The sequence below is a fragment of the Acomys russatus genome, chromosome 27, assembly GCF_903995435.1.
Source record: "Acomys russatus chromosome 27, mAcoRus1.1, whole genome shotgun sequence".
Taxonomy (NCBI): Eukaryota; Metazoa; Chordata; class Mammalia; order Rodentia; family Muridae; genus Acomys; species Acomys russatus.
In genome coordinates, this window is record NC_067163.1 from 16,552,752 (window position 1) to 16,565,130 (window position 12,379).

The 12,379-nt window shown below is 44.8% G+C and overlaps 1 protein-coding gene across 5 annotated transcripts in view; it reads left to right on the forward strand.

The window, feature by feature from the left end:
• Nsd3 (nuclear receptor binding SET domain protein 3) overlaps nucleotides 1-10,509 on the forward strand; it is a 114,936-nt gene extending 104,427 nt beyond the window's left edge. For all 5 annotated transcript variants that reach the window (XM_051169846.1, XM_051169845.1, XM_051169844.1 and 2 more), the window contains 5 exons: nucleotides 3,515-3,631; nucleotides 5,654-5,795; nucleotides 7,077-7,183; nucleotides 9,434-9,635; nucleotides 10,250-10,509. In XM_051169846.1, the coding sequence (XP_051025803.1) occupies nucleotides 3,515-3,631; nucleotides 5,654-5,795; nucleotides 7,077-7,183; nucleotides 9,434-9,635; nucleotides 10,250-10,491 (810 nt within the window). In that variant the 3' untranslated portion in view covers nucleotides 10,492-10,509. The remainder of the gene's footprint in view (nucleotides 1-3,514; nucleotides 3,632-5,653; nucleotides 5,796-7,076; nucleotides 7,184-9,433; nucleotides 9,636-10,249) is intronic.
• The last annotated feature ends 1,870 nt before the right edge of the window (nucleotides 10,510-12,379 follow it).

Consider the following 12,379-nt stretch of genomic DNA (forward strand, 5'->3'; position numbering starts at 1 on the left):
CTTTTTGAAATTACTAAGTGAGACAATTCAAACATACTTTCTAGTTGTTGCTTTTCATGATAGATAAACATGTTAGAGAAGTAAAATAATAAAGTGGATGACACAGGCAGAACTAACCCAGAACGCTGCTGCGGGGGTCACTGAATCATTAACACACACGGTGATACTAGTCCATTGTCTGTGTAGTCAGAGCTTGTTACAGGCCTCGGGCTGTGTGCAAGAGTGCTAGAAGCAGTTGCGATAATATAACTTTATAACTTCTTTTTTAAAAGATTATTTATTATGTATACAGTGTTCTGCCTGCATGTGAGCCAGCAGGCCAGAAGAGGGCATCAGATCTCATTAAAGATGGATGAGCCACCATGTGGTTCCTGGGAACCGAACTCAGGACCTTGGAAGAACAGACAGTGCTTTTATCCTCTGAGCCATCTCTAGCTCTATATTTTTGTTTTTATACCTTGAGACAGTTTTTCACATGATTTTCTAGCATAAGGAAAAGATACTAGTTGGAGAAATATTTTAAAGCCAAATAGCTTAAAAGAAAAATAGAGGGCTAGAGAAATAGCTCAGTGGTTAAGAGCACAGGCAGCTCTTCCAGAGGACCCGGGTTCAATTCCCAGCACCCACCTGGCAGCTCACAGCTGTCTGTAACTCCAGCTCCAGAGGATCTGACACTCTTGCATGACATGTATGCAAGTAAACACCAATGTATATGAAATAAATAAATAATTAAAAAAAGAAAAATTGAAATCTCTAGTAAATCCTACTATTCAGATAGTGAACCTCAGCTTTTAGAGCATCTGAAACTCTCCTGAGGCTCTTATCAGTGAAACCAACTGTGGAGGGGGGTAGTGGTGCATGCTGCCCTTAAGCCTTTAACTCTAGCATTAGGCACGCAAAGGCAGGCAGACCATGGTTTGCTTTCCAGTGGCCATGTGGCAGCTCACAACCATCTGTAATGCCAGTTCTAAGCGTCTGACACCCTCTTCAGGCCTCAGAGGGCACCAGACATGCATGTGTGCACAGCCATACATACAGTCAGGACATCAGCACACTTAAAGTAAATAAATAATTTTAAAAACCAAATTAAAAAAAAAAAATCTCTGAGCTGGAGAGATAGCTCAGTGGTTAAGAGTACTATCTGCTCTTCCAAAGGACCTGAGTTCAATTCCCAGCACCCACATGGCAGCTCACAACTATTAGTAATCGCAGTTCCAAGGGATATGACACCAATGCACATAAAATAAAATTTAATAAATTATTTTTTTAAGTCTCAAAAGATTATATATTATACAAATTCATTTATACAATATCCTTGAACGGCAAAATTATACTGATGGATTAGTTTGGCAAAGGTTAGAAAGCCAAAGTGCCGAAATGATGGAGGATGGGTATGGCCATCCAAGAAAAACTCAAGACATCCGGTGGTGCAGATGCAATTGTGAACATGGTTGTGTGGTGACAGGACTCGGTGTCTGAGTGAGGTGTGTGTACCAACACCAGTTTTCTAGTGTTAATACTGTTAAAATTCTGTAAGGTGCAACCATTGGAGGAATCTGAAGGAACAGTACAAAGACTTGGCATCTTTCAGCTTCCTGTAAATGTAATTACTTAAATAAAAGTCTTGGGGGCTGGAAAGATGGTTCAGTGGTTAAGAGCACTGACTGCTCTTCCAGAGCACCTGGGCTCAGTTCCCAGCACCCACACGGCAGCTCACAACTGTCTGTAACTCCAAGATCTGACACCCTCACAGAGATATACATGCAGGCAAAACATCAATGTACATAAGATAAAAATAAATAAATAAAAAACAAAACAAAATAAAAGGTAAAGAGCAAAAGCATACTTCATTTTAGATCATTGCCATTTCTTATTCCTAATTATCACCCTCACCACCAGCTACAGGCTATTAAACATGTGTGATTATAGTGACGATAGCAGCTTTACTTCAAGATATAGTGGCATGCCACAGGTGCCATGTGGGATATAAAAATGATATGAGCAGCATTAGAAGGCAAGCACATGGCCACCGTCTGAAGCACTACACAGGAAGATGGCTGCCACCACATGCCTGTGAATAAGTAACAACCATTCATTTCTAGGGTTGAAGTCATATTTTTGGGATTTTTCTCTTTGTTTTTGTGTAGGGGTAAGGACATGTGTGCTCAGACCTGTGGAAGTCAGGTGACAAAACATTGTTTCTAAGGTGCTTTCATGACTTTATTGTGTCTTAGTTAGCAACCTGGGGAGGAAAAGGATTATTTCGGCTAACAGTTTTAGTCCACTGTGGAAGGAGGTTACACAAGGGCCCAAGGCAGGAGCTGAAGCGGAGGCCATGCTTAGTCAGCTTGCTTTATTTGGGGTTTTGTTTTTTAAGCTCTGGCTGTCTTGAACTCAGTATATAGGTACTGCCTCTCCCTCCCTAGTGCTAGTACTAAAGGTGTGTGCCACCACTGCCTGGCCAGCCTGCTTCCTTAGACCACCCAGGACCACCTGCCCATGGGTGGCCACTCACACTGAGCTGGACCCTCCCACATCAGTCATTAACCAAGAGAGTAGCTTACAGACAGACGATGGGGGCATTTTCTCGTTTGTAGTTCTCTTCCCAAATAACTCAAGCTCTGGTCAAGTTGACAAAGGCCAACGAGGACAAACTTGCCTGGAACTTGCCAAGTAGACCAGCTCGCCATGGAGTTTCGGTGGTCTGCCTGGCCTCCGCCTCCCATCTTCTGTCGCTAGGATCTCAGGCGTATGCCACTGTGCTTGGCCTCTTGGTTTTTGGGAATCTGAGCTCAGGTCATCACATTTGTGAGGCAGGTATTCCACGACTGAGCTGTCTCACAGCTCTGTGATTTTTGTTTTGGAGTGATGGCTCAGAGGTTAAGGGCAATGACTGCTCTTCCAGAGGTCCTGAGTTCAATTCCCAGCAACCACATGGTGGCTCACAACCATCTATAATGTGATCTGATGCCCACTTTTGGCCTGCAGGCAGAGCACTGTATACATAATAATAAATAAATAAATCTTTAAAAAGAAAAAGAAAAAATTGTCTGAGAAAATGGGCATAGACAGATACACATACACTTGCACACCATGGTGCATGGTGAAAGTCAGAACACCTCTCCTTCCATCCTGTGGGCTCATGGCGTCACATTCAGGTTATACACTAAGCCGTTACTCTTCCCCCAGCCCTGAAGTTTTGTTGTTAAAGCAAGATCTCATGTCCCCAGGCTGGCCTAGAAATCAACAGGAGGAGGGCTGGAACTCCTGTTCCTCCTGTCTACACCTTCCAAGTGCTAGGATTAGACATGTGCCACCGCACCGCCTTTGTGTGGTGCTAGCGATTGAGCCGTGGCTTTCCACAAGCTAGGCAAGGGTTCTGCTAATTGCAGTATGTTCCCAACCCGAGGAATTCTTGTCAGTTAATTCTCGGCTCATATACAGGTGCTAAGATATGCTTTAGAGTACAGCAGTGCGCTGATTTTACACTCACAGAGTGAATGCTTCTCTGCAGGGTGAATTTGTAAATGAATACGTCGGTGAATTGATTGATGAAGAAGAGTGCAGACTTCGAATCAAGCGAGCCCATGAGAACAGTGTGACTAATTTTTATATGTTAACTGTCACCAAGGTAAAATTGCTTTTATTTTTTGGTAAGAAAAAGGGACTTTTTATGTCTTGTTCATAATTTTATGTTGAACTCAGTTTCTCTTAACTTCTTTTTCTCTAAGTAAAATGTGATGGTTTTCAGTAGTCAGACTAATTATCTCTCAAGTACAGAAGGAGCCCTCCATAGTCACGAGACTCTGGCAAGGGGATTACTAAGCAGAGACAAGTGACCTGTGTGTGCTGGGTTGCTGGGTCCTAGTCCTAGGCCTGAGTCACTGAGAGATTGGTTTCTCTGTCACTGTTGGAGAGATCAACTTTGCTCTTTTGAGCTGCAAAATACTTTGAAATTTCTGATTAACCAAGAACTCAGAAATGTTCGGTATATTAAGCTTAAAAAAAAAATGACAGGAGGGTTGGAGAAACGACCTAGTGGATGGGAGCATTTGTTGCTCTTGTAGAGGACCTGGGTTCAGTTCTGAGCACCCACATGCTGCCTCACAACAGTCTAGAATTTCAATTTCAGGGAATCTGATACCATCTTCTTACCTCTAAAGGTCCCAGGGACACAACTTAAGTCTTGCATACATGTAGGCATCACACTCATACATGTAAAACAAGTGGCAAAAATAATGAATGTTATCATAAGAAAAATGGCAGTAAACTACTAGTTTAAATACAACTTTTGCCAGGCACTGTCGCATATATGTATACTCTCAGCGTTGAGGCAGGAGGATCATTAGTTTAAGTTAGAGACCAGCCTGGCCTGCATAAGATCCTGTCTAAATTAAAAAAACAAACAAACAAACAAAAACAAAAAACAAAAAACACACACACACACAGAAAAGGAAGAAGCCAAGTGAGGCCTGACGCGTGTCTGCACCCGGATCGCAGCCATGATCTTATTTATTATAGCAGTCCTCACAGGGCACGAGAGCCCAGGCCAGCTACAGATGATTTGCTTGTTCAGTACACTATCACATTTGTAAGACCAAGACTAGTACCCGTGGCCCCTGGTTCTGTGATGTTCCTAAAAGAGTGAGATTAGCATTGTGGCTCAGTGGTAAAGCATGTGCAGAACAGATGTGAGGCTGTGGGTTCGAGCCTCGTCACAAGCAAACATGACAGAGAAACAACAAAACACCGTAGAAGACATTGCTAGGCACGGTGGCGCACACCTTTTAATCCTAGCACTTTCAAGGCAGGGCAGGCAATCCTTAGGAGTTCAAGGCCAGCCTGCTCTACATAGCAAGTTCCACACCAGCTAGAACTACATGGTGAGATACTGTCTCAAAAAAGAAAAAGGGAAATTGTTCTGGAAGTACTTAACTATGTGTCGTTATGTCATTATGTGAAGTGTTTGCAGCTTTCACACGTTTCACAGGCATACAGTCAGCTGCCGGCTTTGTGCTGTAGTCTGTGCCCCTAAGTCCTAGCCTTACTGAGCTCAGTGACGTCCTCCTCTAGGTTCAGGCCTGGGGGCTTAGGGACATTGTTGAGTCCAAACTGAGGGGACCTAACTGTCTCTTGTTTATGTGTGTTGAACTCTGGCGTAAGGGAAAACAAAGCAGGGAACTCCAAGAGAGTCCCACTGTCCTGAGAGCACAGGAGAAGAGTGAGTGTCCCCAGCCTAAAGGCAGAGAGTCCCATTTCCCCTTCTCCATCTCCTTGGTGTGAACTCTCCCATAGCACTCTTACTGCCTGCTTAGAGCGGGAAAGAAAAGCTGAGAACAAAATACCTGCATGATTGCTTCTGAACTGTAGAGCTCTGCGGCCAAAACCCCAACATGCAGCCAGTCTTATATTAGACCACCAGCAGCAGCAGCAGCATTCTACGCAGTTTCTAGAGAGAAGGTCCTCAAATAGAGGGCATCGTAGCTACAGAGAGGGGCATCTGTAGTACTTTCATAGCTGCCAGTTGGCACACACCAGCCAATAATAAAGGATGCTGTCTTGTGTTCCCCTAACTGAATGTTTCTAAATGGGCTTGTATTTAGTTTATATCCAAAGTAAAACTGCCCCCTCCTTTTTTTTTTTCTTTCTGAAGGACCGTATAATTGATGCTGGACCAAAAGGAAATTATTCTCGTTTCATGAACCACAGTTGTAATCCAAACTGTGAGACACAAAAGTGGACAGTCAATGGAGATGTTCGAGTTGGACTGTTTGCTCTCTGTGACATCCCTGCAGGTAAAGGGATGACTTGCTGCCCAGGGTCCCTCTGTGGGGAAGTCTGTCTTGTTGGCGAGAAACATCATCCTTTAAGGCTCGGCCCCTAAGTGTTTATTCAGATCAGGCAACTGGGTGTTATTTGCCAGTGCTGTAAAACTACATCTGAAGGAAAAACTTCTGCGGCCTGCATTCAAAAGACGACATGGTAGAGTGAGCGTGGGCACAGCGTCCACTTCAGTGCAGACGGTCGCTTTCCCACACCCCGCTGTCTGCATACTGCAACCAGAAGGCCTAGCTCTTGTATTCTTTTTAAAATATGCTAAAAGTAATTAGCTTGTGGAGACTACAGAGATGGCTGAGCAGCTAAGAGTGTGTCCTTCTGTTTGCAGAGGACCCAAGGACAGGAACCAACACATAATCACACGCACATATGTATAATTACAATAATCCAAGTAAATCTTTTTCTTTTTTAAGTAATTTGCTTGTACCAACATCAACTGTTTGTTTTTCTTTCTTGTTCTCAACCCTGAAAGCCCTTCTGTTTAGACACTAGGAGCCTTCGAGGCCAGTCACGCTTGCCTTTTCCTTCCCCACTCATCATCTCAACAGAACCACTCAGTTTCTCCTTAAGCTTAGGGCACTGGTAAGAGCAGTTCAGTAACTAGGACAGATGGCCTTTCTGGATTCTGGGGTGGTCACTCCTGGCTGAAGGGGCTCAGGAGGCTTTAGCTTGGATCCCTGGGGTTTTCACATGTCTAGAGAAATACAGTTGTGAACATGTGCCGGTCCCCAGGGGAAGGCATTCCTAACACTGTCACGATGCTACAGCCATGCCACTTAGAAACTGAAGCTTAGCCATAGGAGAGAGGGCTAGGCCAGAAGGCCTTCTTGGTCCTAGTCCCTCTTGGTTCATAGTCCCTATTTCATTTTTTAAACCACTTTTGTAAAAGGCTATGTCATTTGTTTAGATACTGCTTTGGCATGCCTGCTGGTGGGCAAAAACTGCTAACCACGCCCCCTTTTCTGTCATTGTTTTAGTGAGATGGGACATGGAGGAGGAAGAGTCCTTAACACTGTTTGCTTTGGGTGTGTATACGATGTGTGCATGTGTATGTACTCATGGGATAGGTGACAGCTTCTAGGATTTGTCAGGCTTTCATGGCAAGCACTACTTTGACCACCCTGAGCCATCTTGCCACCCTGGGACAAGTTAGTGTCAGAACCATGTGTCTGTATGAATGTCTAGCAGTCTTTCTTCCTTATGATGTCACTGAATAATTTTTTTCTCTTGTGTTTTAGGCATGGAGTTAACATTTAATTATAACTTGGATTGTCTGGGCAATGGCAGGACAGTGTGCCACTGTGGAGCAGATAACTGCAGTGGCTTTCTAGGAGTACGGCCAAAGGTCAGTACAGGGTGCCCAGCCAAGGGCAGGGCAGGGATGTGCTACAGGAATTAGCTTATGACCTGCTTGGCTTTGTGGGTGCCTGGCCGACTTACAGAATTGGGCCACTTTGTCAGGTCTACTCAGTGCTTCTCTGTGGTGGAGGTGGTACTTGTTTTGACACAGATCTCTTGAAACACAGGCTGGCCGTGAACTCTTGTGTTATTGAAGACGACCTTGAATTCCTTTTAAAATGTTGAATGTTACCTGCTCTTAGGAGGCAGAATCAGGAAAATTGCAAGATTCCATGACAGCCTAAACACGTGCGCGCGCAGTGTGCGCGCGCGCGCGCGCGCACGCGCACACACACACACACACATACACACACCCTACATAAATAAACAGATATATGTTGTAGTGTATAAATTATAGGTCACTGAGGGGAAAAAGGTCAGGTTATCTGAAATCTGAACAGTAAGGAGCTAAAGCATCTTGCAGTTAAAATCAACCTTCCAAGTAAAATAAAAAGACAACAGCTCAGCAGCCAGGACTCTTCATTAAAGTGACATTGTCTTTAAACACTACATAGCACTCACTGACAGGTGAACGGACTCCTGTTATGCCCAGAAGAGATGGGCAGCCTGGTAGTCCATCGTGGGATCATCTCACTTAGGCTGGAAAGTGGCTCAGTGCTTAAGAACACTTGCTTTCCTGGAGGACCCAAGTTTGGTTCCCAGCACCCTCATCCGGTAGCTCACCTCTGTGATTCCAGATCCGAGGATCCGATGCTTCCTGCTTCTGAGCAGCTGCACGCACCCACACACAGACACACGTAATAAAGAACAAATCTTAAAGGTCATTGAGCTTCTAGTGATTACCCAGAATACTTCATGGTGGGAGCACACGGTGTGGTGTTATTGGGTAAGAACACCATGATATGCAAAGCCATTGGAGGTGTCTGGAAAACAACCCAGCTCTGGAGAAATGGTTGCCTTGTATCTGGGGGTATGTGGGCTTTGTGTTCACAAAGGAGGCTCCCACTGAGATCAGGAACTTGGTGCTGCCCAATAAGATGTCAGCAGCTGCCTGTGCTGATGCCATGGCCATGTGTGGGGTCACTGTGCAGCCCAGAACACTGTTTCTAGAATGCCTCAGACATGACTACTGAAGTTCTAAGTGATGCACAGATGGGAGACTGAGGACAAAGTGGGAGCCAGGAAGCCACACTGCCGAACGTGCTGGGTAGCTTCCCCTTTTCTGAGCTGATGAGCCAGCAGATGTCTGACACCTATGCCATGAACAAGTGCACACCATCACAGAGCAAACTCTGCCTGCAGAGTCGCCGTATTTGTCTGTAGATTGCCTGGCTACCTAACTGTTGCCTCAGTGCCACACTCTGTTATCAGTGGGTACAACTGGGTCCTGGCTTTGTCTGTGGGACTGAGCACACCTTCCCACCTACAAAAGACATCAAGGCCTTCTTGCTGCTCCTGCTTCTGCTGCAGCCCCAGCCGATGCTGATGAGTCAGAGGAGGATGCAGGCATTGGTTTCTGGACCGATTCCTTTAAGACCCACCAACTCAGCCATGGAAATGAAGGCCTACCACCCTCTTCCTCTCTCTCTCTAAAGCAGCCTATTAAAAAAGAAGAAGAAGAAAGAGGAGGAGGAGTGGGAAGGGGCCAGACACACCCCTGTAATCCCAGCACTCTGGGAGGCAGGCAGACTGCTGTGAGTTCGAAGCCAGTCTGGTCTACAAAATGAGTCCCAGACAGCCAAGGCTACATAGAGAAACCCCATCTCAGGAAAAAAATAAAATAAAATAATGAAGGAAGGTGCTGGAGAGACAGCCCAGTGGTTAGGAACACTGGGTACTCTTGCAGGTGACCCGGGTTGCATTCCTAGCGTCCACATGGCAGCTCACAGCTGTCTGTGACTCCAGTTCTAGAGGATATGACGCTCTCACACAGACACACATGCAGATAAAACCCCACATAAAGTAAAATATACATATTTTAAAAATCAAGGAGATGGCAAAACAGCACTGTAGTTACTGCTGGGCCCACTGCCACCTGCATTCAAACTGCTTCAGAGAAGCCAACAAAACCCCAGATGAGCAGTAACAAGCCTGTTGTGTTGTGGTGCCGTGGGATAAGCCCTTCTGCTGTTTGTAGACTGCATGCAGAGATGCAGATAAGGCCGTGCGGTGTGCGCGCATCTCTGTGAAGCTTCCTCACTGTGTGATGGTGAACGCAGCCTTTCTTTTTTACCAGTCTGCATGTGCGTCAGCAGTTGATGAGAAGACAAAAAATGCCAAGATAAAGAAGAGACGGAAAATCAAAACAGAATCAAAGCAAATTCACGAGGATTACTGTTTTCAATGTGGGAATGGTGGAGAGTTGGTCGTGTGTGATAAAAAAGAGTGTCCGAAAGCATACCACCTCCTCTGCCTTAACCTGACTCAGCCACCATACGGTAAGCTGGACCTCCAAGCCCTTCTCCACTTCGGTCTTTGCCATTGATGTGTAGCGTAGGGTACATCCTACTGTCCTTAATGAAACTGTGAAATGAGAAACATCTAACAGAACAAACAAAATCACTCTGGTCAGGAATCTGTTTCCATGCAAATCAGATATACCTCATGTGGCAGCAAGGAGGGATTTCTTATTTATGATTACCGTAGGGGGAGGTTGGCACCTATGACACTGGGTTTGGGCCAGTAGCTCATATTTATGTGAAATAACACCACTAGATGTATGTTTGGCTGAAGTTTGAAGTTGGATTAAACTCCAAAGTCCCTAATCAGAAAAGGTGGGTGTGAGCCGCTGCAGCGGTGCACGCCTTTAACTCCAGCACCTGGGAGCACAAGCCAGTGGAGCTCTGGTAGTTCCAGGCCAGCCTGTTCTCTAAATGGACCTTGTTTCAAAAAGAAAAGGTTGGGGTGGTGACACATCCATTAATCCTAACACTTAGGCCAGCCAGGTAGACCCTGTCTCCAAGAAGGGGGTGGGGCACCCCGTGGGTTTTTTCCCCGGGTAATGAAGAAATGGGCTAACAGGTGCGTTCCCTCCCCTCCAACCCTGCACTAGGAAAGTGGGAGTGCCCGTGGCATCAGTGTGACAAGTGTAACAAGGCAGCCGTGTCCTTCTGTGAATTCTGCCCACACTCCTTCTGTAAGGACCATGAGAAGGGGGCTCTGGTGGCCTCTGCACTAGAAGGTCGTCTCTGCTGCGCTGACCACGACCCTGCATCTCCTGTGCCACCAGAGTACTGGAGCAAGATCAAATACAAATGGGAATCACAAGACCGAGGAGAAGATGCTAAGGAGTGATGGTGGTGCTTTCCTCCCCTGCGGGTGTGGAGGGAAGAGCAAGGAGATGATGCTAGTGCGCCTGCCGTCAGGTGTCCTGTAGAGGGAGAGCCCCATAGTCACAGAGGCCACAGCAGCTGCTAGAGCATGGCTTTTCTGTTGTATGTTGTTGCTTTGGGGATAACTTTGTGGACAGTGAAATTCGCTTGGTCTTTTCTTGCTTTTTATTGTGCTTCAGTGTCTTTGCAACTAGCAAAAGAGGTGTCCTCATTTTTAAAGTTGAGAAAGAGAAAGCAAAGTTTTGTTGATAAGACCAATGTAAACTTTAAGATGTAATCTTTGGTTGTATAAAGCAAAATTAGTCATTCCTTTATTTATTTTCAGTTTTAAGAATTACGAGAAGTATAGTTTAAACCATCTAACCTCTGTGTGTGTGTGTGTGTGTGTGAGAGAGAGAGAGAGACAGAGAGAGACAGACAGAGACAGAGACAGACTACCCTTATATACCTCTTTACTGAGCCATAGACTGGCTAACTTCTCTTTCCTTTTTCACATGCCTTTTCTAGCGTCAAAGGCTCTCAGCAAGTATTCACTCAGTCTGGCCTCTTGGAAACAAATGCCTTGACAGCGTTTACCTCCGAGGTCTCAAACTAGGTGGCTTCAGGGTGAAGTAACTCTACCTAGAAATGTGTGTGGCTTTTGTCTTGTAGGGGAATGAGTGCATTCACTGATTCTGAAGTGTCATCTATTTACATATTTTCTGATACATTTATGGGGACATAAATGCACCGGAGACTGCCCATTCCTGGCACACTGGCACACTGGCAAGGAGCTAAAGAAAGACAGAGGCCCGGGCCAAAAGTGGATCATATATGTACTATTTTCTGACTAATTTAATGTAGATGCCAATGTGATTTGGAATTTAAGGGCATTTTATTTTCTGTCTTTCCCTCTGCTAATCACGTTTCCTTTGCCAACTGATCATCAGTCATGTTTCTTATAAAGCTACATAATTGAATCTGAGTTATATTTTAATAGATATTTTTAGTTAATTTCCTAATTTAGAAGTGGTGAAAGTAAACAGAGGCATCCCCAAGTTATATGTGAAAATTTCCTACATAGTATTATGCAGTACTTAAGATTGTCCCCACTGAGTAAGGGGAAGAACTTATTCTTTTACAGGGTACATAGGAACCACAGAGATGCACTTCATCTTACATAGCACTTGAGAGGGCTCTGCAGAGTCAGTGTTTGCAAACATGGCTGTGATGCTTGAGGAGTGTAGACCCAAGGGTACCACGGTGTCTGCCCACAGAATCCACTTAACAACTAGCTCTTAGGAATATAACTATTCCAGTATTAACTGTAAGACATCATGTCAGACATGGTAACACTTGACTAACTACAAGTTGAGTGTTACCATGAAACATGGACTTCCTCAGTGAGTTTTAACTGCTTATGGCGGCACCCAGTAGGAACCTAGTACTTTATTAACATAGGGTGGAGATACTCTATGACACCTTGTAATTGTGTTAGGTGTGTTTGTTCCTTTTTACATTTTTTTTTTTTTTTTTTTTTTTACAAATCAATTCAGACCTCTTCTCTGGACAAAAGAAAGATCAATTTTGTGCCTCTTTTTTATATATAATGTGCAATTTATAGACAACAGACACTACAGTTCCTCTCTCTTAAGCTCCTAAACTGCCATTTACCTGGTTGTAGCAACTCTAGTAACTCTGCTGGCTATACAAGCTCCCACGGGGAGGCAGACAGCATGTTCCATGACAGCCAGGTGCAGTCACTACGACTGACGTGAAGCACAGCCCATGCAAACACTAAACTTTCCTCCTAAGCAATTATGAAGTTTGATGTCCTTTAAAAAATAATGTAAGAATATCTGGGTTTTATC